The 26,565-nt window shown below is 49.5% G+C and overlaps 1 protein-coding gene across 1 annotated transcript in view; it reads right to left on the bottom strand.

Annotated features, from left to right (window-relative positions):
• UBASH3B (ubiquitin associated and SH3 domain containing B) overlaps positions 1–24,836 on the bottom strand; it is a 70,844-nt gene extending 46,008 nt beyond the window's left edge. Inside the window, exon 1 of the mRNA XM_053963457.1 lies at positions 24,590–24,836. Within this exon, the coding sequence (XP_053819432.1) occupies positions 24,590–24,741 (152 nt within the window). The 5' untranslated portion in view covers positions 24,742–24,836. The remainder of the gene's footprint in view (positions 1–24,589) is intronic.
• Between the last annotated feature and the right edge of the window lie 1,729 nt (positions 24,837–26,565).

Here is a 26,565-nt window from a genome sequence, read left to right as displayed (position 1 = left end):
AGTTGTGGCAGGAAACACTGAGAACAAGGTGCTGGGTTTTTTTCCTCTGTGCATGTGGTATTTCTGTAATTCAAGCTCCAGCAGCAGCCAAGCTCTGAAAACAAACCCAAAAGAAGAGCCAAATATGTCAGTAGGAGCTGGAGAGCAATCCCAGCAGTGCCTGAGAGTTCAAGGATGGGAAATATTCCTGTTTTCTCCTGAATCAGAAACCTGCATGAAGTCCTCTGCTAAGGAAACATCCAGAGGGGAGAGAGAAAACAGCTCAGCCAAAACAAAAGATGATTTTAATTCCTGAAGGACACAGGTTCACAAATAAGAGCCAGAAAGCGTGGCTGGATTTCTGGAGAAAGGCTGAAAAAGTGCATTATATTGTAGAGAAGGAGTTTCCATCTTACTCATCCTGCCCAGCTCCCCACAGCCCAGAACTGCTCCCAGTAGGATCCTTTTATTTCCCTCCCCAGCTCAGCTGAAGGAAGAGGGCCAGCCGACCTCACAATTAGAAATGTTCTTCCCAGTGCTCCCTCCTAATTTGTCTGTTTATTTTCATGCATTAGCCTTTATGAGCTTCACGAGGCCACCTTAATTGCATTCCTTTCTGGCTGCTCAGGGAACGGATTTTTTCTCTTTTTTTTTTTCATGGATTGAAAGCAGGGTTTGGAGCCAGAGTCCTGGGAGCAGGGAGCTCTGGCAGGGACCACCATCATCATCATCATCATCATCATCATCATCATCATCATCATCTCATCCTCATCATGTGGGGAACAGCACGGGGTGCCAGTCCCAGGTCCCAGCCACTCACAATTCCCGTTTTATTCCTTTCATTCCCTCAGGGCACCTCTGGATTTCCCTACTGTGCCCACAGCTCCCTCCTGGAGGTGCCTCAGCGAAGTCTTGGTGATTCTTTTCTTCCTGAGCACCTCGGCTGGGATTTTCACAGCACCCTGAGGTGGGAGCTTCCCAAATCCCACCCACCTGGCTTTGCCAAGCTCTGCCTTCCTCAGCTCCTTCAGCCTCCTCTGAAAACCCCATCCCTGAAAGAATTCCTGAGTCAAAGCTCGTTTGTAACATCCGTGCTGGAATGGAGCTCAGGAGCTCCCAGAGGGAAATCACCAGTGTGGTGTGTCCACAAAAAGTCCACAAAAGATCCCAAAACTTCTGTGCACAGGCAGAGGAGCAGAAAAAAAAAACCAAAAAAGTGCCTGTGCACAGATAGAGGGGATGAAAAGACCCCAAAAATTCCTGTTCACAGATAAGAGGGCCTGAAAAGGCCCCAAAAGTTCTGTGCACAGGCAGAGGAGCAGGAAAAGACCCAGAAGTTCTGTGCACAGGCAGAGGAGCAGGAAAAAAACCCAAAAAAGTGCCTGTGCAAGAGGGGCTGAAAAGACCCCAAAGTTGCTGTGCAGAGCAGGGGGAGGTGTAAAGGCTAAAGGCTGCTCTAACCACCAAGTATCAACTTCATCCCCCACCCGCCTCCCACACACAACTCGAAATAACTTGAAATCATTTATTTAAGTGTGTCTGTATGGCAGCTACGTATTTAATGACTTAAAGGGACGGCATTTCACTTTGGAATAAAGGTGGATTTTCCATCGTTTGAGGGGAAGCAGCGCTCCTGCTCCCAATTTCCTGAGTTTTTTCTGAATGCTTTGCAGCTCTCAGGGGATTGAACTCCAGGCTGCTGTCTCAGGTAGTCATTACCCTCATTAAGAGAGAGAAAACCACAGCACAAATGGGTTCAGCAGCTAAACTTAGCACACAGTAATTCAGCGAGAGAACAAGGAGTGAGATAATTCTCCCATCCTGCTTGCTGAATATTAGAAGAAATAAAAATACATCTCATCTTCCTTCTGCTCCTGTTTGTTGCCTCGGGCATTGTCTTTTTGTGGATAATAATACATTCAGGGCAAAGAGTTAAGCAGAAATGTTTGTGGCAGAGTGCTGGGGACATCGTTCAGAGAGGAGGAGTAGGAGGAAGCACATACAGGGAAATTTCATGTTGGAATTATCCCAGGCTCACTGGGGATGGGAGCATCTGACTGAGTCACGTTATGAATGCTGTTGACACGGTGAAGGGTTCAAATCCCTGGAATTGTCTCTCCTTTTCTCCAAAGACTTTTGCAGTGACAACAGCCACACTCTGGTCCAGCTGCTCCCAGGAAATTCTGATTTTCGTGTGTTTAGCATATCAGTACCTTTGTAGCATTAATTTGGGTTTTATCAGCAGAGGAATATCCTTGAATGTGTTTAGGTTTTGTTTTAACGGGCTCCACTCATTTTGACCTTGCAAATGGGCAGGAGAGGTGATAAAACCAAGTTCCTGCTGTTTTTACCACCACATCGTGACTGAAGTCTGAGAGAGAAAATGAGCTGCAAGACCCAGCTCTTGGGTCTGTGGTTTCTGTGCTCCCAGCTTGGTAGGGACAGGACACCCCAAAAAAAAGGAGAGGATTTCAGCTCATACTTCTGGCATCATTTTCCCCATCCCCCTGAATCATTTAGTTTGGAGAGGACCTATGAGATCAGTGAGCCCAGTCCTTCCCCCTGCACTGCCAGGCCACCACTGACCGTGTCCCCAGGTGCCACATCCACAGTTGTGACAGGGACATTCTTCTCTCTCTCAAGATTTTTTCATAGAGGAGCACAGAGGAAAGAAAGAGAAAACAATTTCTATTTCTGCTCCTTGTTTTTTCCCATGTGGAATGTGTTTGGAGGATTGTTTACCTGGGGTGATTGCTTGGTTGGATTCTGCTGAGGATTGTTTGGGGCTGGTGGCCAATCCAACCCAACCCAACCCAACCCAATCCAACCCAACCCAATCCAATCCAACCCAACCCAACCCAACCCAACCCAATCCAACCCAACCCAATCCAATCCAATCCAATCCAATCCAATCCAACCCCCCTGTGGCTGGACTCTCAGAGAGGGTCACGAGTTGAGAGTTAGATTTGGTAGTTAGAACAAGTAGGTTTGTAGTTTTAGTATCTCTTTAAATAGTATATTGATGGATTATAGCATAGTTCTAATAAAGAAATCATTCAGCCTCCTGAACTGGAGTCAGACATCAGCATCCCCTCCCACCAGGTTCACCTGCATTTACAATACACAGTGACTTTTAAAATTCCACCTGCTCCCTTCTTCTGCCTCCACGAGTGGAATAAAACCGTGATTTTATTCAGGGCTTGGAACAAATCATCTTTAAGGCCCCTCCCAACCCAAACCCTTCCATGATTCTCTGATTCTGGGGCAGGCAGAAGTCTGGGATGCTCTGGGGGCGTCCCCCTGTGAACATAATTCCCCTCAGCCCTGTGGTCTGCACCTGAGATGTGACATTTGGGGAGTCCTGCCCTGGGAGTGTTTCCTCCTTGCAGCTGAGTAGGAAACACTCAAAGAACCACATCCTGTGCTGTCAGTGGGGCAAGAAGAAAGCTGCTGTGAGTTTTGCATTTCTCTGAGCCCTGAAAGCCTCAGCAGAGAGCAAACAGCACGTGGCACTACTGCTGTGGTACCGGAGGGAATCTCCTGATCTTCACAGCACCATTTCCCCCTGTGTGCAGTGCAAAAAAATGCAATTCCAGCCCCCAGACTGACAACTCCCAACAACACACCCCCCTAGACAAACCCCAGAGCTTCTCATTTCTGAGAAGTCACCGAAATGCTCTTTTAAAGGCACAACACCTGAGCGGGCTGTCAGCTGACATTTCAGCTTGCCTGGAACAAAGCAAGGAGGCAGTGGAGCCCTGGCAGCCTCCGAGCCTCGCTCCCTTCCTTGGTGGCAGATGGCAGCTTTGCAGGGGTGTTAGATCTGCTCAGAACTAACGGGGTGTTGTTTCTTCGGATGCTCCATCCTTCTCCACAGGAACAAACCATCCATCCTCACTAAAATACTCAGGCACAACCCAACAGCCAAGAGACTAAATTTTGACTGGGGGTAAAAAAAAAAAAAAAACAAAAAAACATTAAAAATGACACCACCTACATCGCCCAACCCCCTCTCAGATAAACAGGGTTGTTTACTATATTTTCTCATGTCTTTTGTCAGTTTAAGAGCTGAAACCCGTGTGGTGCTCACAGCCAGGCTGCCCAGGAATGCTGAAATATGCAGGGTGGGAGAAGCCCTGATGTCCTTCAGCCCCGGAGCTGCTGTTTGCTCAGAGGATGGGGCAAATCCCTGCCCTGAAGTGCTCACAGCTCAAACAGAGGAGGGAATAAACAGTCCATGGGACAGAGGATGGAATAAATTATCTTTGGGGCCTCTTCACTCCTGGACCAAGTGGGTCGGATGTGTTGTGCAGGTCTCAGGTGTTGTTTTATTGAGTTTTCCGCTCCCAAGGCAGGGTGGCTCTGCAGCAGCACCATCATTTTGGGATTTCCCCTTTGCCACAAGCTTGGCTGTGTCTGGGAGGGTCTGGCTGGCTGACAAGGCACCAAGGAGGGAAATCCAGAAAGGGATTGAAAGTCAAGCTGGAGCCAGGAGCTTGCAGCACTCTGAGGGTCAGGGGCATGGGGATTTGGAGAGCAGCTTTCACCCAGGACACCCCACTCTGCACCCCCAGGGTGTCCCCCCAACACCCTTATCATGCAGTGCTGTGAAATGCCCTGAGGTTTTTGCATGAAACGCTCATTTTTCAGTGGAATTCTTGTGAAAAATGAGAAAATAAGTAGAAGGGCTTTCTGTGGCAAATATTACACAAATATGGTAAATAAACATAGATTCATAATAGAAATATAAAATAGAAACATTAATTATAAATATAAAATAAATATAAATCATAAATAGAAAATATAAATATAAAACAAATATTAAATTATAAATAAATATAAATAAAACACTCCAAGCCCAGGGCAAGACCTGTGCAGGATGTATGACTGGGGGGTTGGGTGGGGGCAGCCAACAGTTATAAAATTGCCTGATATTTGGTCACTCACATGACACTCAGCTTTGCTCCACAACTGAAAACTGAGACCTGTTTGTGTGACTCTTTTTCCATCCCGTCAGCAGCTGAACCCTCTGTCAGCTCTGACCGCTGCACCTGCTCAGAGCAGAACCCCCAGAGCAGCTCCCAACGCTGCTGAGCCTCCGAGTGGCCCGTGGTCAGATGAGATTCTGCCCCCCCAGGCCTGCAGGGAGAGGTTTTGGGTTTAATCCCAGCATCTGGCCTGCATTTGGTTGCAGAATAAAGGCTCACTCATCCTTCACCACCACAGTGCTCCTGCCCCAGCCCATCTGGGCGGACTCCTCATCTCCACAGTCCTGCTGCTGTCCCTGGACTTGTTGGCCTCTCACAATTTTCCTACAAGCTGTGGTGAGGGAAAATCCTCTCGCAGTGGATCTGTTCTGCAGGAAGAGGGGTGGAAGGCGGCTGGCCCTGAGCTGTGCTCACCTGGCTGAGCTCCTGGAACAAGCTCTGTTCGCAAGTGCGGGCACGAATGGACGAACAGAAGAGGCAGCAAGCATGGAAGGAGCTTTTCCACCCACGCAGCAGCTACAGCAACACCTTGATCTGCCACCAAGTGACAGCCCAGCTGTTTGCTGCTCTCAGTCACCTCTGCAGGCTGTGACCTTCCCCTGCAGGTCGGAGGAAATGGGGCGGCAGGGATCCCAGCTTGGCTCTGGTCCAGCTGTAGGCTCCACTTACTGCAGCTCCCTGCAGGTGCAATGTCAGCTCACATGGGGCTCCTTTCTTCTGGAGAACGGGGCAGAATTTCCCTCAATATTCCTGTATTCCTGTTGTGTTGGAGGTAGTACAACTGGGAAAGAAGTTGTGTGCTTATACCTGAAAATGCTGGCCCTCTTGGTGGGAGAATTGTGCATCCAAGTTTCTGCAGGTGCAGGTGTAGCGGTGTTGGGATCTCTGACTTGGGAAGGATGACGTGTAGGACTCCAATGATTTTAGAAGGTTAATTAATTACTTTATTATAATTATACTATAACTATATTATACTATATTACACTAACAAGAACTATCACTAACTAACTAGAAAACTTGTGACTTTCTCCTGAGAGTCTCGACCCACACATGTGGATCTAACTGGTTAATGAAGCTAAACAACTATTACTAGAATTTAATCAAGCAATCACTTCGGGCAAACAATCTCCATACCACATTCCACATGGGCACAAACACAGGAGCAGCAAATGAGATAAGAATTGTTTTGATTCTCTTCTCTCAGAAGATCCTGAGAAAGCTGAGTCTCTCTCTGTTCAGAGGGCGTGTGAATACCACACAGGTGGGGTTGGTCTGAGCCTGAGATCAGCTCAGGGGGTCAGAGCATGGTGCTAAAAATGCCAGCGTTGTGGGTTTGATGCCTCTATGGGCCATTCATGGAAGAGTTTGGCTCGGTGATCCTTGTGGGTCCCTTCCAACTCAGAATATTCTGTGACTGTAACTGGATATTCTGGGATTCTGTAATTGGAGATATCTGCTCTAGTTATTTGTCTGGGCTCTTCTGATAGTCCATGGGCAGCAATACAAACTTTTGGGGCACAATCCACTGCATCCAAAATCACCATATGACGATACAGCCGTTCCTGTATTGCTTCCCTGCACTCCCAATTCTCTGCTATCACCCATCCAAGAACAAGCTCGGCTCAGAATCCAGGGAATCAGGCCCTGGGATTTGCTTGTATCACACTGCACCAGGACTCTGTAACTGGTTTATAACTCTGTTCATCCAGGGCTGGCTCAGGGCAGAGCCACATGACTGCTCTGCCTGGGAATGGCTCGCTCCTGCTCCTGCTGAATAATTTCTGGGGTGTTCCAGCAAGGCTGAGCTCAGAGTATTTGACAGTGAAGTGTGGCATGGCCATGCTGGCTGCCAGGAGAACAGGGGAATACCAGGCAGATAAGACTCACACTGAAATGTTCAGATAATTTTTTTATCTAAAAGGGAGAAGGGGGATTTCCCACTTCTGCTAAATGCCTTTTGGCTTGCCATCAAGAGGGAATTAAGCTCAATGATACCCACCAACATCCTGCTTGCTGTAACTTGTGTCCTCAGATCTCTCCTTTTCCTTCAAATATCAGTAAGATTGAACTGTAGATTTTAAACTGTACTTGCTATGATTTAATTACAAGCCAGACCTCTGCTCCCAATGATTTCACGTGTCTTTGCAATATTATCCTTGAAATCTGCATTACACTCAGCCTGGTACCTGACGGGCTCACAGCAAGGAAATGCCCAGCCCAGATGAACCACAGCTCTCTTAATCTCTCCTGAAGGCCAGGGTTTAAATCTATCTGACCCAGCTGTCAAAACTTACACTAAGATTAATAACTAAACTCTTCCAAATGCATTTAAGAGAGTTAAGGCCATGTCCATGCTTTCTCCAAGGTCTCTCAGTAAAAATAAGAGCAGAACCTACACGAGTGTTTGAGGAATAGAGGGCTTGGATATATTTGGGGAGTGAGGCAAAGCAGAAGTTTGACTTTATTTCACCAAAAAAACTCTGTCCTCTCTGCTGAACCAGAACTCAGGTTTGGATGCTTCTAGATATGGCTTAAACCACCTAAAAAAAAAGCTCAGGAGCCTTGGGCATCCTCTGGAGTTGATGCAGATCTTTATTCAGACAACCTGAGATCTGAGCTTGAGAGTTTCTGTGCTTAAAAGCAGAAGCAAACGCTCTGGAGTGCTTTGAAGATGGTGCTCTGAGTGGTGGCACTTACTGGCACACACTGTGGTTACAGTACAAATGCTTTAAGAGAGGGAAATTAAAATTAGGATTGGCTAACAGAAATGTTAAGAAACGTGCAAAGGTGTGATTTTATTCATCAAGCTCCTACGAGTGTGGTCAGCAAGACCCACAAATATGTTGTAGGACAGTTTTTTTTTTGCCAGTGGCAGCTTTTGCACACAATTTCCTGGTGGCTGAATCATTTCCCCCCACAGACCCCCCACAATAATTCACTGGGTGATTGAGATGCATTTTTCAGTTCTATTACGTGATGATTGTTGTCACGCTTCATGTTCTTTTCCAAACCAACAAGCTCTCATGGTTTCTACTTCTAATTCTGATGGTTTGTGCTGTAGAGAGGGAGGGGGAAAATACAGAAGAAAGCAAACCACACATTGGCCACAAATGGCTGCTTAACTTCAAATATCTGTTGTAGGAACATTGTGTCTGTGTGGATAAATGTCTGCATGTGCCTGGATATAGGTAGAAAACAGGTATTTTCTGTGTATTTTCACAGCTACCAGCCCTAAGGACCCTCAGGTATGTTCAGCGTTACAGATCTGTTGTGTTGGGATAGATTTTCGACTGCCTCAGGATGTTTTGGGGCAGCTGGAGAGTTGCAGAATTGCTGCAGGGTTGGAAGGAGCCAATTCCTTTCTCTCCCCAGGTTCAGGAGTGCAGAGGAAACAAACTGCCCCTGTGCTGGGTCCTGACAGCTTCCCTGGGACTGGGAGGGGGCAGAGCAGGGAGAAAACCCAAATATCAGTGCTTGGGTGGAAGGAGGGACCTCCACCATCTTCTGCCCCTCTCTTATGGCTTGTAAAGATTATGGAGATACTTAAAAGTCAGAAGGGATCCAAGAAACCAGAAGAACATGACTTACGAAAGGTCAGAGCAGACTTCAGGAGAAGGAGAATTGCTGTTCCTCTCCTTTGAGTGCGTCATAAAGAGCCGGGGAGAGGAAGACACAAAAATCCTGTGTTTGAACAGTTCTTTTCACCTAAGGTGGGCCAGCAGCCAAGTCACCTGTCACCAGAGCATTGCTGTCACCAGAGCAGTGCTGCAAGCAGAGCTGACCCCAGAAATAACCACTGCTGGCAGATTTACAGCTCCGCATTTCTGACCTTTGCTTCCTGCCCCGAGCAGGAACAGTTTCCTGCTGTGCTCCCTGTGATGCTCCTGGGAGAGGGAAGGGAAGGAAAGCAAGCCAGGGAGTGTTTCTGGGATGTGTTCAGTGCTCTGAGCCACCACTCCATGGGAATAGGAGATTCTGCAAAAGCTGAGACCCTGAAAAGGGAAAATATCTGTACAAAACCCTCGCAGGGCCGAGGAGCAGGGCTGGGAAGCGTTAACGTGGTGGGGAGGAAAGGGACCACGTGTTCCCAGTGATGCTGAACCCCCCCTGGGGAGGGCTCTGCACCTGGGGGGGAGCTCACAGTGGCCATGGCCACCTCCACTTCTGCTCTTCGTGCTTCCCCAAACCTCTGCAGAGGTGTCCCCTGGCACAGGGGGCTGGCTGGGCTGACACTGGCCCAGAGCTGGGTGCTCACAGGGATTCAGGAGCCTCCTAAAAGTCAAACCCAAAGGTAATTCAGGGCTCCCTGCAAACTTAGGGCAGTGCCAGCAAAGCACAGCACCCTCTGAGGCCTGCAGGGCTGGGTTTGTTGGGTGTTTGCTGTGCGGACACGTGCAGCGTGGGGAAATGACTCTGTTTTCAACCAGGCTGTGCTCAGCTTGCTCAGGGAGGCAGAAACAAAATATTCCTTTACCTCAGTCCGTGCCATTCTCTGAGCTCAATGGCATGTAAATATATGTTTAGGGCTTTCTTAAATCAGAACCTACAAGTCCTTCTCTGCGTGCCCCAACAGATCCATTCAGCCACCAGCACAAGGGATTCATTGTCAGCAATTGCTGCAAACATTTCCACCTTCCCTTCCCAGGCTGGCCTTCTGACCAGCTGCCAATCTCCTGGCCAGGCTTATCACATTTCCAGAGCTGCCTGGGGTATCAGCAGCACACAAGCCAGGCAGGAAAATCAATGCTTCCAAAGGCTGCTGGATGCAAGGGAATGATTCCTCTCCAAGGCAGTGTGCTCTGAATGAGGCCGGACAAAGGGAAGCTCTGCTAATGATTGATTTTTGAGGGAGAGGAGCTGTGTCTTTGACCAGGCTTGAAAATGAGTTGTTTAAAGGTAAAGCAAAAAAAAAAAAAAAAAAAAAAAATCCATGCTGGCTCAGGGAAGGTGACTGTGGCTGTGCAGAGTGCAGGGATGAGGCTCCACCTCTAATGAGGAGAATTGAGAGGGCTGTGCTGCAGACACAGAAGTGCTCTGCCGTGAGAAACGAGACGGGGAGAGCTGATAACGAGAATGAAGAACTTCCTTTGATTATTGCCTCTCATTTCCTATAATGCAATCTACATCTTGAAAGAAAGCTCTTGTGTTCGATGTTAGATCCCCCTGCCTCCTCCACGTGGTTAGAAGATATTAAGCAGCAGCAATGAAAGAGAAAGGTTAACCTGGGCGAGGTAGAATATAAACCTTTATTTTTTTTTTTTTTTCTGAATTATGAGATGCAATGTAACACCACAGGTACAAGAGGAGCCAGTTCAGATATGCAGCCAAATCTGGCAGGCAGGAAAGTGCAGAACCTGGCTGTGGGAGCAGCCAAGACAGTGCTGAGAGAATCACCAAGGAGGGGATGGAATTGTTGTCTGGATGCCTGAATACTTTTTAAATTCCAGCCCCAAATCACTGCTGAAAACAACTGCTGAATCCCTAGATTATGTCAGACATCCCATCCCATCCCATCCCAGGTTGTGTGCTCAAATGGGACTGGTGATTTGGCTTTGGACAAGGGACAGGCTCACGAGCCACGAGCAGGCGCAGGTTTTGGATGCTCCCATTTCAGCCCTGGAAGGGTTTTGGGGGAGGGCAGGATGCACCTGGCAGAGCTCACACACGCCTGCTTTGCCACGTGGAAACCCGAAAAATTGACAGCCAGTCTGGAAAACAGAAGCTTCGTCCTTCTGTCCTGGCACTCCCCTCCCCTCGCTGCGGAGGGGGGATGGAGATGACACTTCTCACCCTGCTGATGGCACAAAAGCTGCTGGAAATTTCTCTGCCTTCCTCACCCCGCAGTGGGAGGCAGAACAGCCACAGCTCCGCCAGGGCAATGCCTGTGCTCAAAACCCTGCTCCTTCACCAGGAGATGAGGGCACAGCAGGGAGCAGAGCCAGGGCATGGAATTGCACATTTCAGCCCAAGCAGGATGCGCCAACACATCAGAGAAAAACCCTCCTTGATCAACACCGAGAGGAAATGAAATTCGAGCCGCTAATCCAGATAAGCCAATCGAGCAGCCCTGGTGTGGGATGGCCCTTAGCCCACGGTAACACCAGCACCACAGGGCTCCCAGCAAAGCCCACCCTGCACTGGACTGAAAACCAAAATTGTTCCAGGGCTGTGCTGAGTAACCCCGGAGCTGCGCCTGTGTTTGAGCTTGAGCAGCACCTCTGAATCCTTTGTCACCAAAATCCATCCTGAGGTGGGATCGCGTGTGGGGACCTGTGTGGCTGCTGGGAGCATTCCCTCTGCCCAACTTAGCCCTGAACTTCAAAAATCACAGGAATATTTATCCCTTAAACATCCCTCAGCAGCTCCCAAACCTGGCTGGGATGCTGCTGATAATTCTCTGCTTGTTTTACCACCACCACCACGGAAGCCACAGTTTTGAGGAATTTTCATTGCAACCAAAAACTTGTCTGTGCTTTGACTCACACCTTGAAGCAAAGGGACAATTATCTAATCACAACACTCAATCCCGTTTTTGTAAGCTCATCTAAATTGTTCAACTGCTTCAGATACTTCAGTGATTAGAGAGATATTCCACAAATAAACTCTCTGCGTGTTCCTGACACTCAGAACCAATGTGCTGCAAGCAAGGGGAAGAAAAAGCAGCATGGAAAAAGGATTGCTTCCTCACCATCACTTACATCCAGCCTAAGAAACCACAAAATTTCATGTCTATTACTGAAATGAAAGTCACATCAAAGGTCCTGCAAGGTTTGGAGATGTGCTGCAGCAAAACTGAAATAATATCCAGTGGGTGGAAGGCTGAGGTGGATGCCTGGAACAGCAGCTAATTTCCACCTAAGAGCACATTTTTGGGGTTATTTATGGCCTGATGGCAAATCCAAATCACCCAGCTCCAAACCCAGTGCTGCCAGAGCCTCTCTTTGTGTCCTCAGGCAAAAACCTTAAAATGCTTTCGTGCTCAGGGAGGTGCTTAATTTGCAGAGACACTGAGCCTCCCTCAGCCAAGGTTTCCCAGAGTGGCTGCTGGCTTCAGCTCATCCCTGCTGGACTTCCAGAAAGGCCCTGGCTTCCAGACACAGCCAGGCCCTCAGGTTTCAGAATTACTTCCTTTCAGTGAATAAACCCAAACCCCAGCAACACAACTTCCTCCCAGGTGCTGCTAAGTTAGATTTTTAGGGGATTTTTTTGGGGGACTTTTTGGTGATCCAAGGGGGAATCCTGCCCTTTTTGTGGTCCAGACACAACTCCTGTGCCCCATCACGGTCACAGCTCGCATCTTTGATGGATTTATCCTCCAGAACACCTGTGAGACAGGGAGTTACTGCACTCCTGAAGCCAAAAGAAGGCAGCACCCTGCACTTGGAGCTGGCTGTGGCTCCAGGAACCAGGGAAGATGTTTTTTCTGCACTGGTGGCTCAGTTGTGCCGTTCACTTCAGCTTCCTGTGAGATCTGAGAAGGTTTTCAAGTGACTTTTAGCTGTCAGAAAGGATAAAACAGCCCTGTGAGTGTCCTCCCCACTCCCACAGAATTACGAGAGGGTTTTGGGTGCTGGGTTTGGGTTGGGTGCCCTGGCACTCACTGCTCTCATCCCTCCCCATGCCTGCACAGCCCCCCTGGCTGTGAGGAGGGGCTGAGGTGACATCTCTGCCATGCTTCTCCCCCAAAACGAGCTGCTGACAGCAAATCTGTAAAATTCCTGAGCTGTCATCCAGGGAAATCCCATGACACCTCAGCAAGCTCCTGCTCCTCTGCTTGGAAAAGCAGCAGTGGCAGCAACACCAGGAGAATTTTATCTGCATTTGTCATGGAGATTGGTGGGGGGTGAGCAGAGGGAGGAAATATTAAGGCATGGCAATCCTGTTCCCATGCTTTGTGATCCCAGAATTTACTTCCAAACCTAGCCCTGCCAGCCTGGCCTCAGGCACTTTGGGGACGACACATTTCTGTGAAAGATTCTTCATTTCCCCCCTCCTGTTGTCACATTTTCTCTGGGCAGCCTTGGCCCTGCCCTCTGAATGTTCCCTTTGCAGCAGATGGGGCGCTCTGAACACCCAGAAGGAGCACAGGAATCAGCAGCTGCTCCCTGGAGCTGCCCGGGAGAAGATGAAAAGGATCTCAGCAGGCCCCGTGCCCTTGGTCAGGCTGAGTCACAGCAGAAACCTGGCAGGACACAGCCAGGGTGAAGAGCACAAATTCCTCCACGTGGGATGCACTTCCAGAGGAGTTCCAGGCCGTGCCCAATAAAAGCTGGCAGATTTTAGCAGGAATATGTGAGTCCAGCTGAATCCCAGGCACACTCTGCACTTCCAGCACATCATCCTTCCCCCTGGAGCTCCCAGGGGCTCAAAGTCTTTTGATCTCAGCAAGGATGAGCAGCTTTGGGGCAGGAAGCTGGGAAAGATGCGTTGATCCCCAAAGTCAGGGTGTTTGTGGGGAGTTAAATCCTCTCTGTGATAGCCTCTGGTGGGCTTCTTTGGGAAGCTGGGCGATGAAATCAAGAATCCTCATAAAGGCTGAGCTTCCCATGAAAGCAGAAAATTTTACCTCAGGGGGAAAACAGGCAATACCAGCGGGGAGCAGGTTGTTTCCCCCCCTGCAAATCACACTCTTTTCACCAAATCTAAACAACACTTTAAAATCCACCCCTACAGCTGGGTGTGAGGGGTCCTGATTGTGCAGAGCCCCACACAGAGCTCACCAGAGATAAACTGGTGACTGGACAGGGCAGGGGGTGGATCCCCTGTGTTTGCTGTGGCTCTGGAAGGAGCATCAGCTGTCCTGTGCCATCACACACTCTGGGGCTCTGGGGCCCTTCCTGACTCATCCTCTGCCGTGCTTGGCTGATGTGTCTGAGACACAAATAATCAGGGTTCCCATGGATCCAGCTGCCTGGAAAAGCAGGATTATGTGCCTGGAAAAGCAGGATTATGTGCCCCAGCTCCAGGCAGGAAGCTGGAGTCATTATTTATAAAATACTCCACAGCCCCAACACTCCCCAGTGTGGGGTACTGGGGAGTGTGAATGTGCTGTGAAACACCTGAGGTTTCTATTTTCCCTCCCAGAGGCTTTGGTGCTGACTCTTATTTATGCCCAGGCTTTTTTGCATTCCCTGAGTGGTATAAAATACCCATTTCTCTAAAGGAAACTTTGCTAGCAATGAAAGTTGGGTTATTTTTGGGCAAGATGCTCAGCTGCAGTGTGTTATTATTGCTCCAGCAAAGGAAAAGGTGCTGGACTGATTTACACTCCTGGAAGGCTTTGCCCCTCAGAAGATGAATGCATTTGTGGTACAGCTATGAAGAGACTGTAAAAGGAAGAGAAATGCGATTTTTAAGGTGCAGCTGTAAACTCCATTTACCCCAGGTTTGCTCCTGTTGCCCGTGGACTGGTGTGAGTAAGAACCAGCTCCAAATCTGGGTTAGCTGGAGATTCCTTTGAATGGAGCCTGGGAGAACAGGCTTATCCCTGGCTAATATATTGTGATCTGACACTTAGTGGGGCTTGGCAGCTCCTCTCTCTCAGAAGGAACTATCGATTGTGAGGCAGAAATCCAATATAATTGTGGAGCAAGGGAGCAGGACACCACTGACACCACTTAGAGCCTGCAGTTCTGGAGAGCCCTTTGTCTCCAGTGGATGGCAAATGTTAATTGAGGTGCTCTCTCTAGCATCAGGAGCCTCCATGTATTTGTCTCAAGCTGCATTTTTCTGTCTGTAAAATGGGACTGGTGCTTCTCTGGGAGTAGCTGTTCCTCATGCAGCTGTGGATTTACCCTGGGAAAAAAAAAGGGATTTTGGAAGCACTATAGTAAACCCGACAGGAAGAAATGCTGATGTCTGGTTCTAGATCAGAAGGCTGAAGGACAGCTTTATTAAAACTCTACTATATTCCATTAATATACTATTTAAAGAGATACTGTTTTATTCTATATATTTATTTCTTACTTACTATCTAACTCAAACTCTTGACTCTCTGCTGAGAGCCCGAGGCACAGCTGGATCCCACTGGTCACTGACCCCAAACAACCTTCACCAGAATCCAGCCCAGCAATCCCTGCAGGTGAACAATCTCCACACCACATTCCACATGGGCAAAACCAAGGAGCAGAGAGAAAGATTGTTTTCTCCTCTCCTCTCTGTGCAATCCTGAGAGACAGAATTGTGTCTCTCTGTCTGGAGAATGTGAATGCCATAGAGGCAGTGCTGGGATCAGGGCCTGGCTTCTTCCTCCCTTCTCCTCATCCTCCCCTCCAGAGGCTCTTCCTGGCTCCTATTTAGTGTCAGCTCCTGGGGCAGGGAGATGTTTACCTTTTCTCCTTGCACAACAGGGCTGTGGAGCATAAAAATCACATTTCTGCTCACAGGGGGAAAATGATCACAGGGGTTTCGCCTCAGCACCAAGTCAGGGCTTGAAATTTGCATCACGGCATTGCAAAAATGGGGTAAAATGGGGAACAGCTCAGAAGGAAAAGAACACCACCTTGTCTATTTCAGGCCTTCCCAGTGCCATTTAATGCCTGGAAATGTCTGGGACATCTTGGTCTCAGCCATTCCAGCGTGTGCTCATCCCATTCATGGCATGAGTCGTGGAAGAACTTGCTGGGTTTCACTGAGCACAGGGGAAAGAAAATAGTCATTTTTACACATCAGGAGATGAGAAATCTCCCTAAAACACCCCCAGCTCTTCACTGGCAAGTGATGTCACGGTCAGCAGCCCCAGGTGAGGAATTCTGCACAGTCATGGAGAGCAGAGCGTCTCCAATACTTCATGGAAGGGTGAAAAGTGGCGCTTGCCTTGTGTTTGGTAGTGCCAGGGGGTGATGGGTGGGAGTGAAGCACAGTTAGAAACTCTTTCCATGCCAGGCTGTGGTGTCTATCAGAGTTCCCAGTCTCTGGGTTTAGCACAGAGGGCAGATATCCCAAGGTTTGCCCAGCCCCAGCCTTCCAGCAGCATTCCCAAGGTGTTCTGCTGACAGGGACTGGCCTGCAAGGCGCTGCCAATGCCAGAACTCAGCCTCGAGGGCACAGATTTGGTGTCTGGGGAAAGCAGAGACATCAAACACATCTCCCCTCCCTCATTCCAGGCTCAATTTATAATTACTGCCTTAAATTTTATTCCGATCCTGACCACACCTGACAGAATATTGTCATACCTGCACGTGCCACTGTGTTCTTTTGGGAATCTTTGTGGGAAATGGGAATTCTGAGGCTCCCCAGGTGTGTGAGGCTGGTGTCTCTAAGCTCTGTACCATTGTGCAGGAGCACCTCAAGCCCCACCTTTGGCTGCTGGGACTTGCTAAACTTCAGGAGAAGTGTTAAGAGTGAGTTTGAAGGGACAGCACCTTGTGAACACAGACAAGAGGTCCAAGGTGTCTCAGACACTGTTTCTGCAGGCTGACAGCTGCTTTGTTATGGCAATTTCAGCAATCCCTCAATTTCTCACTGTTTTTTTTTTTTTTTTCCCCTCCACTTTTCTGCTGTCCAATCTCAGCCTTTGTGCACCACCAGGCAGCAGAGAGGTGAGGACAGAAAAATATCCAGGACTCTTCTCTCTGGGTGTGTTTTTAGAAGGGCTTCATGCCTTGTGCAGGCTGGCCTAGAGCAGAGCTGGGCAGAGCTACAGAATAAAGCAGGGATTTATTCAAAGGATCTCCTGCATGGATCCACCTTGGGCAGCACCAGAGCCCAGCCAGGGCTGCACCCAAATGAACCAAAATGGTCCCAAAATGCACGAGCGCTCCCGGGGGCTCTCACTGGGATCAGCTCTGCTCCATTTGCACCTTGCAGTTCATTGTCCCATTCCAGCTTTAGCCCAGGCACTCCCATCCTGCTTGTTTTTCTCTCTCCAGCCCACGCTGTTTGTGCTCCTGGGCCTGAGCTTTGGATCATTTGTCCTTGGTGCCCAGCTGGAGCAGGAATTGTTTTGTCTCCCTGCTCTGTGCACAGAGCTCACCATCCCATAATGGGAAGCCCAGACCCACACACTGAAGCAGCTCAGAATGTGAAAAATAGAGAAGCTCAAACCTGAGGCATCAGGCTGAGCCCTGGCGTGGCAGTGCAGCCCATTGTAGAGCACAAAGGCTGCAGAGAGCCTTGGTGCTGGAATCCAAATCGCTGTCAGCTGCTGAGGCACAGCTCCTTTGATGACTCTGCTTGTTGAGGATAATTAGACTGGTGCAGCACAGACACACACACGGATGTCTCTATTCTTTCTGCAATTGCACAGCACATGCTGTGAATCCACGATGAGCTCTTAGTTAAAACCCAGGGCAGTGTTTTCAACTCTGAGCAAAATTTGGGAGTCCAAATTCACTTTAAAAAGTGATTTAAAAACACAAAAGTGTCCTCAGGAGCCAGCCGTTGATATTTAAAAGCACCACGTTTTTAGGGGGTTTTTAATTTTTTTTTTTTTTCTCATGATCTTTCAAAGAATGGATTTCCCCCCTGACTTCTGCCAGTCTCAGGGGCTTGCAGCATCCTCTGAGCTGCTCCGCAGGCAAGTGGCAGCAATAATCCAGGGGTGAACTTCCAGAGGGCTTTACAAGAGGCAGAATTCTGCAGGAAACAGCCCGACACGCTGCCACTGCCCAAGGGGGAAGGAGAATCAGCATTTAATGCCAACAAGGCTCCATTCAAACAGGCTGGATATCTGAAATTCTTGACCTGAAATCCAGGACTTCTCCCTGTCACTCTTTGTCTTGAGAATCTCATCAGTACATTTGAGCCGGCTCCTGCCAGTGGTATCAGGTCTGGAGATAGGTGAAGAGAAGGAAAAAGGGACAGAAAAGATAACACTGGTATCTGCACGCCTCCAAGCTGATAGGAAGCTTGAAAGGGAATTGCATCCTTAGGATCAAGTTTTTAACTGCTTGGGGCTCTGACACAGAAGGCACAGAGCAATTTTTCAGGCTCCCTCAGTGACATGTGAGGTCTGGGCTGCACTTTCTGAGCTCCTCTCCTTCCTAGAGCAGAGGATAGGATCAAGTTCAGGACCTTGGCTCCGAGACAAGGAAATCATCAGAGGGACGGAAGCCCAAGGAAATGTTTTCTTGTCACCATGTAATTTTAATACCAAAACAAACCAAGTACTCAGGGACCAGGAAACTCTCTGACATCTCTGTCAGCGTTTGCCAAAGTCAGATAGCCTTGAAAGCCACATCTCAGCAATCCAGGGAATGCTGGCTGGCCCAGGGCCTCACTGCACACGGTGACGCTGCTCCAACACTCAAACACCAGATCCCAGTGAAGTGTGGGGCGTGCAGGCACTAGAAAGGAGTTTGCTTTTTGTTTTCCTCCCTGAACACACACCAGCTCGTTCTCTGGGCCAGCAAGTCCTGCAGGGACTCCGTGACCTTGGCTGAGCAATCTCTGTGCAGGGAAGCTCTGACCTTAAACTCTTTCCTCAATGTTTGTGGCAGAAACGTTTCATGGATATCAGCCCCGAATATCTGATTGTTCCAGGGCTCCCAGCCATCAGATTTGATTAATGGCACTTCTGTGTCCATTTGATTAATGGCACTTCTGTGTCCAGCATCCTGAATCACTGAGGAGGTAACACCAAGCACTGCTGCTGCCATTACCATTTTGCAGTGTGATCTTATCACAGGAATGTCTCCTTTCCCTCTGATAAGAGGTCTCCCTCCCTCTGAAAATGTTGTACCATGTCATGGAAATAGTTGTTCTACTAAGTCTTGCCATGAATGGACTGAAACTTCACAGATTCAGGTGCAAGTCTCAGCCTAACTATAGATTTGATATCTAAGCTTCTCTGTGGCTCAGTTTCAGAATATACAGTGGAAATAAAGAGCCCTCTGTGCTTTATCACTTTAGATCTCTGAAGTAAGGAACTGTCTCAGGGAGATCCCCCCACCCCAAACACACTGGAGCCACTGGCACAAAACAACCTGAATCCTGCAGGAATCATTTCAGTCCCACAGCAGAAATCTGCAGTAAAGTCAGTAGAAAAAAACAATTTAAAATCCATGTGCAGAGCAGCCGTGGGACTGAGCCCTAAATGGATGTTTTTGCAGCCTTTCTCCAGAGCACCTCCCTGGCAGCTGCTGCCTTATCTCCCTGTCCCTGTCCTGCAGACCTGTTGGATCCCCTCCAGGACAGATGGACAGAACAGTTCCGAGGCCTCAGAGCTAACCCAGGAACTGCAAAACACAAACCAGAGCAGTTCAGTTCACTCCAGCTGCTCCAGTCTCATCCCCTAAACCCTGACATGGGCACAGAGCTGAGTGCAGGGAACCAGGGACTCCCCGAAGGAGCACCTCCAGAACTTCTCCCTCTGTCACCACTTGGAAAAGGTCACAAACCCTTCCTAGGAGCCTCGTGCTCACAAATGTCCACGGGCAGGACTGGAAATGGGAATATTTTACTCAGATGGTTTCTCTGCCACACAACCCACAGCTCTATCCAAGCCCCAGACTCCTTGTCCTGAGTGATCAGCACAGAGCTTTAGGGGAAGCTTTTCCTTAAGCCCTTGTAGCTACAACACCTGGATTTTCCATTCAAGATTCCCTCCAGTGCTGATAAACTTGGAAATCCCTTTCAATGGAGCCTCCCAAGCTGCTGCTTCCAGCAACATTTCTGCCCAGCAGCTTCTTCCCTTGGGATGGGGTTTCCCTCCACGCCCTGGGCCAGCACCAGTCACTGGGAATCAGGAAAATCCTTCAAATGCTTGGGCTCGACTGGGACTTGGGGCTGGTTTTAGGCTGGGTCTTTGCAGCAGGATGAATTTCAGCCAGCAGTATTTGCAGAAAACAAACACCCTGAAGGCAAAGCGGGGAAGACAGGGAAACCACTTGAAAATTGAAAATTATGAGCAGCACTTCACTTCCACGCAGTCATTTCCCAACTCCAGCTCCAAGCCTGGAGGAAGGAGCGACTCCCAGCCTTGCTGTGCTGAAATCCTGCGACGTTGCTAAGTCTGTTACTAAGCAAAACATGTCTTAGCAGGCTAAAATCCCTTTCAAAACACCAGAGAAGCTTTTACTGTTTGTAAACTGGATCTGAGCTTCATTTCTTCCAGAATAATGAAACCTTTAATGCTTGTAAATTCTCATCGTTTCTGAGAAGGCAAATCCAAGTCAGACTGATTTTACCCAGGTCCAGGGAATTAACTCCTCCTCAGGCCATGGACACAGAGTTAAACCCTTTTCCAGGCCCAGATGAGGGGAAGGAACATCCATTTAGTTTTGGAAAGCTTTGCCACCTGTGTCATCTCTTCTGCTTATCAGAGACAGCACCGTGACAGAAAAAGCACAATATCTCTAATTTAAGTGTTCTGGTTGTGGGCAGTGATTTACCCAGCCTGAGTAATGGCAGGGACCAGGGAATTATCTTCATTTTCTTAGGCCTGGATCTCTTCTGCAACAGCAACTCAGAGCTGTGCCTTGAGTTCAGAGTTGTATGCAGCAGCTGAAACATCTTAAATTTTATACGTTTATATATCCATGCAGTATAACCATTTATATATCCATTCTGTGAACCCAGAATTAAAACAAAGAAAGCAGGATTAATTCTTTTTCCTCATGCTAGAACTTTAACTGTCTGGTTTTGAGGATGTTTTGGAGGAGGTTTAAAGGCTGACATGAAACTTTTAAAACTTGCAGGTTCTGGAGCCACATTGATCTCTGCACTATGCAGGATAAATAAGTTTCAATAATTCAAGTTTGGTCAAAGGTCTTCTTCCATCCTGAATGAAACTGCAGTCCATCACTAATTATTTTTCAATTTTAGCCTTTTATAGACACATTATGGATTTTTTAAAAATTGCTTCTACATGCATAAGAGTTGTAAGTGATCCCCTGTGGTTTTGATGGCCTGTAAATTACTTTGTGCTTTTCTTCTCTCAACTCTCAGGGATATACAGGGATTCTAAACAATAGTGAGAGGTGCTGGCAGGCAGACTGGATGACAATTAGGTGGAACCACTGATGGGGGATTCATAACAAGATGATAAATAATATTTTGGGGCAACTGGGAAATAATATTTGTATGGAATCTCTTTCTGGAGGAATCCTCCTGTTCTGTTCAGGGCATTGAAGCCCTGGGGGTTTGATTAGGCCTTTGTGTGAACAAGGGAAAAATGCTTTTCTTGGTGCCCAAATTGCAAAATGGGAATTATAACCTCACCTTTGCCTTCCTTGCTTGCTTCAATCAGAAACTCCTGGGGATAGGGACAGCCTGTGGGAGCAGACAGTGCGTAATCTAATGGGCTAATTGCAAAATAAAATAATAATAATAATAATAATGGCTGTGTGCTGGCAAGAGCCAGCAGGGCAGAACAGCAGCTCGTGGTGATGGTTCAAAGGGATGACACATGCAGTGCTTGAGCAGGTGCCGTGCTCAGGTAGAACCTTCCAGAAGTGGTTTGAACTTCACCCTGTGAGTCAGAGGAGCCCTGAATTGCAGCTGGGGCTGGGAAGAAGGAAAACAGACGGACTTGTGCCAAAAAAATTCTTCAGAGGGGGGAACAGGGAAAACCTCAAAGGTCTCAGTGTGAGCTGTGGGACACTGCCGTTGGTGCAGATCCATGAATTGCAGTGGTATCTCAGTTCAGAGAGGAAGAACACGTCCTTTGATGGGCCCTTCATGCCCAGTCCCCCATAAACCACCTGTAGGATGGACACATGAAGGGTTTTTTGAGAGCCCCTTGCTGTCAGCACAAGATCCATGGCAGTTTTGCACCTGCTACCTGACATCCTCTCTTGGTTCCTTCCTGCCTCAGCCCAATTTCCCCCTTAACTGAGCCATCAGCAACACTTGGAAATCACATTTAGCCTTTCACCTTCAATTATTGGAACACACACAGGGTAAAGCTGAAAGCCAGGCCACGTGAGCTCTCCCCAGGATCTCTCTGCTCAGTGCCACCCTGGAACTGCAGATTCCAGCTCAGCCCTGTGCCCGTGACCCTGCCTGAGCTGCTCCTCTCTGTCCCTGCTGTCCCCAGTGAGTGCCCCCAGCTGCACCAAGGAGCCAGGAGGCAGCGATGGTATTTTGTGACATGCCTGACAGACTTGTCTGACAACTTGGAGGTTTGTTTTGCATAAGCCACCCAAACAGATGGTCACCACTTTTAAGTACCAGCCTGGCTCGTGTTTGTGTGCACAGAGCTGAAATCCCATTTCACCGAATTCCTGCTGGAGCTGTGGCTTTGGGGCAGCAAACAGAGGTGGGAGAGTTTGGGGGGAAAACTCACAAGGGCTTTAAGGCTACTTCTCCCTACCAAATCTGGAGGGAGATGATTTCATCTCGCTGGCATCTTGGTATTGTCATTCCCACTTACAGAGAAATGCTGAGAGTTAAAAAGCATTCTCTGGACCTTTTGGAAATGTCCTTTGGCCATGCACTCGTTTCTCTCAAGCTCCCAAACCTCTGCTCCGTCCACATCCTACCCTTGGTGGCACCGCTTGGATTTTACTGGGTTTATTTCCATTTTGCTTCTTGTGTGGATTTTAATGATGAATTATTTGTAGCATTTCCAGGGTGAAACAGGGGCACTCACTGCTCCTTCAGATGGGATGAGAGGTGCCTGTCCCAGTCCCAGCAGAGAGCTGAGCTGTCACACAGGGTTATCCTGGACTCAAGACAGCTTTACCCATCTGCCTGGCTGCTTTTCCAATAAGTGCTTTTTGCATTTAGGGATACTTTACCCATTTTTCTGGCTTGCTCCCTGTGTTTAACCTTCTCTGCTCTGCTGAATTGTCACACAGGGTTAACCTGAACTCAATATCAAGACAGCTTTACCCATCTGGGTATTGGTTGGATTTCCAATAAGTACTTTTTGCATTTAGGGATTCTTTGCCCATTTTTTCTGGCTTGCTCCCTGTGTTTGACCTTCTCTGCTTTGCGTGGTGAAGTCTGAGTGCATTTTAACAAATGCCAGTGCTTTTTGGGCAGGAATGTGACCCATAGACACAGTTCCTGAGTCAGGTAACAGCAGGGCTGCCTGGCAGCCTTGATGGCACTGTTGTGCAGGTTTCATTCATAGGATCAAGCTCTTTTCTTTTCTTTTTTTTTTTTTTTTTTTATTGCAGCTCCACTGGAAGATACACATCTTTTCTTCCAACCGAGCTAAGCATGAAGTCACTGCTCTGCCCTGCTCTTCATTTGCATTCACTGTGTCTAAAAGCTGTGTGCTGATCTCAGTAGATAACTGACAGCCAGAAGGAGTGCAAAGCACCGTGGAAAACAAAAATAAGATTTCCTGCATGTGCTGGTGGATCCATGCAATCCCACGAATCCACAAGGAACATATGCCCTTAAACTGCATGTGCCTGTCTATATTTATATTAAAAAAAACCCTGTGACAAGACAGGCTGCAAACCCGCGGAGTTCTGATGGGTATCAACAACAAACTGAAAACTTAGGGAGATCAAGGAACCATCCCGATCCCCACCGGTTTCATTTGCATCCCAAAGCTGAGCCCCACCTCAGGAGTCACAGTTCCCTCATTAAGTTATCATTAGTTCTCTGCCTGATTAATTTAAAGCATAAGCACACACAGGGAGGTTACACCAGGGCGTGATTGGGCAAGAAAAACCGAAGCACTTCGGGCTACGGATGGAAATCTCCTTCTGTTGCTCCGTTGCTTTTAGGGTGACTTGTACACGGCTTGAAGAAAATCCCCCGGGTGTCCGAGCTAAAACAATTTCAGTTTGGGTGGAAAAAACTGCTTCCGTGGCCATCCCCAACTCGGGACGGTACGGGCGGGCTCCGGGTGGGGACCCGGAGTGCCCGGGGCTCCCGCCTGGCGGGAGGAGGCGAGCGGAGCATCCCGGGGGTCCTGCAGCATCCCCGGGCCGCTCGGGGAGCGCATCCCCTGCTCCGGGACAGCATCCCCCGCTGCCAGGAGCGCATCCCCTGCTCCGGGACAGCATCCCCCGCTGCCAGGAGCGCATCCCCTGCTCCGGGACAGCATCCCCCGCTGCCAGGAGCGCATCCCCTGCTCCGGGACAGCATTCCCAGCTGTCGCGCCGTTCCGAGAGGGCATCCCCAGGCCGTATCCCCCGCAGCCCGGGACAGCATCGCGCCGCTGCCCCGGCCGCCCCGGCAGCGCATTCCCCCGGCTCTGGGAGCGCATCCTCCCGCTGCCGGGAGAGCGTTCCCCGCTTTCCTGGCTGCTCCGAGGAGGCATCTCCGGGCCGCCCGGGGAGCGTATCCCCCCGCAGCCGGGAGAGCACTGCCCGCTGTCCGGGAGAGCATCCGGGAGAGCATCCCCCCGCTCCGGGAGCGCATTTCCTTCTCCGGGAGAGCATCCCCTTGCTCCGGCACAGCATCCCCCCGCTCCAGGAGCGCATTTCCTTCTCCGGGAGAGCATCCCCCCGCTCCGGCACAGCATCCCCCCGCTCCAGGAGCGCGTCCCCCCTCTCCAGGAGCGCGTCCCCCCTCTCCGGCAGAGCATCCCCCGCTCCGGCAGAGCATCCCCGCCTCTTCCCGGGCTGGATCCCCGGCTCCCCGGCGCTCCCTCCCCGCGTCCGGCCCCGCGCCGCTCCGGAGCAGCGAAGCCGAGCGGCGCCCGCCTCTTCTCTCTCTCTCCCCCCTCCGTAAAGCGCAAGAAAAGAGGGGAAAAGCCCCGCGGGGCAGCGACTCACGCCCGTGCTTTGGGGAAGCCCATGGAGAGCAGGATCTCCAGCGACGAGCCATGTTTGATGGTCCCGGCGCGGTGCTGGCGGTTCCGCCGGGGGATGACTTTGCTGTACAGCTCCTCTCTGGCAGCCATGGCGAGCGCGGCGGGCTGGGCCATCAGCGCGCAGCCATCGCCGCCCGCGCAGGGCCATGCACGCCGCGGGCTCGGGGACAGCGCCGGGGACAGCCACACGGCCGGGGAGCCGCGGCGACACCGCCCACGGCGAGCGGAGGGAGGGAGGGAGGGAGGGAGGGAGGGAGGGATGCGGGGAGCGCAGCCGGGATGCCCCCGCCCCGCCGAGGGTGGGTGGGGGATGCGCGGGAGCGGGCAGGAGAAATGAAGGTTTCCTTTAAAAAAAAAAAAAAAAAAAATTAGATTTTTTTTTTTTTTTAAGGAAAAAGAAAGCACGTGCACGCGCAGTTATTTTGGGTTTTTTTGCTTTTTTTTTTTTTTTCTTTTTGTTTTGCTTTTAGTATGATTGCTATGTTTATTTATTTATTTCGTGGTTTTTTTTTGTTATTGTCTTTATTAGGAATCTCTTTTTATTTCATTATTTGTTTGTTTGTTTTTGTTCGCTTAGCCTTTATTGTAATTTTTTTGTATTTATTTGTTTGTTCATTCATTTATTTATAGATACATAAATTCTTTTTTCCTTCTTTTTCTCCTTCTTTCTTTCCTTTTCCCCCTCTTTCCTTCCTTCTTTCTTTCCTTCTTTTCTTCTCTTTCTCTTTCTCTCTTACTTCCTTCTTTTCTTCTCTTTCTCTTTCTCTCTTACTTCCATTCCTTCATTTTTTTAGGAAATCCTCTCTGTGATCCCAACCAAACTCCACAAAGAGCGACGAGGGGCGGTCAGAGCTCTCCAGGTCTCCCTGTGCCACTTCCCCTGCCATGGGATGGGTTGGGTTGGAATAACCCAAACTTAAATCTCACCCCACCCCCCCCCTGCCATGGCAGGGACACTTCCCACTGTCCCAGGTGCTCCAAGCCCTGTCCAGCCTGGCCTTGGGCACTGCCAGGGATCCAGGGGCAGCCACAGCTGCTCTGGGCACCCTGGGCCAGGGCTGCCCACCCTCAGGGAACAATTCCTAATTCCCAATCTCCCATCCATCCCTGCCCTCTGGCAGTGGGATCCATTCCCTGTGTCCTGTCCCTCCGTGCCTTGTCCCCAGTCCCTCTCCAGCTCTCCTGCAGCCCCTTTAGGGACTGGAAGCCTCCCTGGATCCTTCTCCTCTCCAGGGGAGCACCCCCAGCTCTCCCTGGATCCTTCTCCTCTCCAGGGGAGCACCCCCAGCTCTCCCTGGATCCTTCTCCTCTCCAGGGGAGCACCCCCAGCTCTCCCTGGATCCTTCTCCTCTCCAGGGGAGCACCCCCAGCTCTCCCTGGATCCTTCTCCTCTCCAGGGGAGCACCCCCAGCTCTCCCAGCCCGGCTCCAGAGGGGCTCCAGCCCTGCAGCAGCTCCGTGGTTTCCTCTGGACTGGCTCCAGCAGCTCCACTCAATGATCTTTGTGGCTCACCTGGACGTGGCTCAAGGCAAAATAGCTGTGCTCCAAAATTTTTCCCTCATCCTTGTGTTCCCAGCAGCTCTGCTCCCTCCCTGCAGGTTCCCGTGGGCTGGGTGGGACAGATATTCCTGCTTTTCTCCTCATTCTATTTCAATTCTCCTCCTCATCCTTCTCCTTTGCCTTCTTTTTCCCCCTGACTTTCCCTTTTTTCCACTTTTCCTTTCACTTTTGAGGCCAGGCAGATCCTGCTCCTACAGGCCCAGTGGAGAGCAGCCTGAAATCCCAACCCTGCCAGCAGATAAAAACCCATGAAGAGGCATTTTTAAAAATAGTTTATGTTGGGGAAGGAAATCAATACTGGCAACGACAAATCTATCACTGCAGTTGTTATTATTTGCATTAGGGAAAACCAACAGCACATTTCCATTTTGTTTTATC

Source organism: Vidua chalybeata, chromosome 23 (assembly GCF_026979565.1).
Source record: "Vidua chalybeata isolate OUT-0048 chromosome 23, bVidCha1 merged haplotype, whole genome shotgun sequence".
Taxonomy (NCBI): domain Eukaryota; kingdom Metazoa; phylum Chordata; class Aves; order Passeriformes; family Viduidae; genus Vidua; species Vidua chalybeata.
This window is presented reverse-complemented; position numbering and strand designations above follow the sequence as displayed.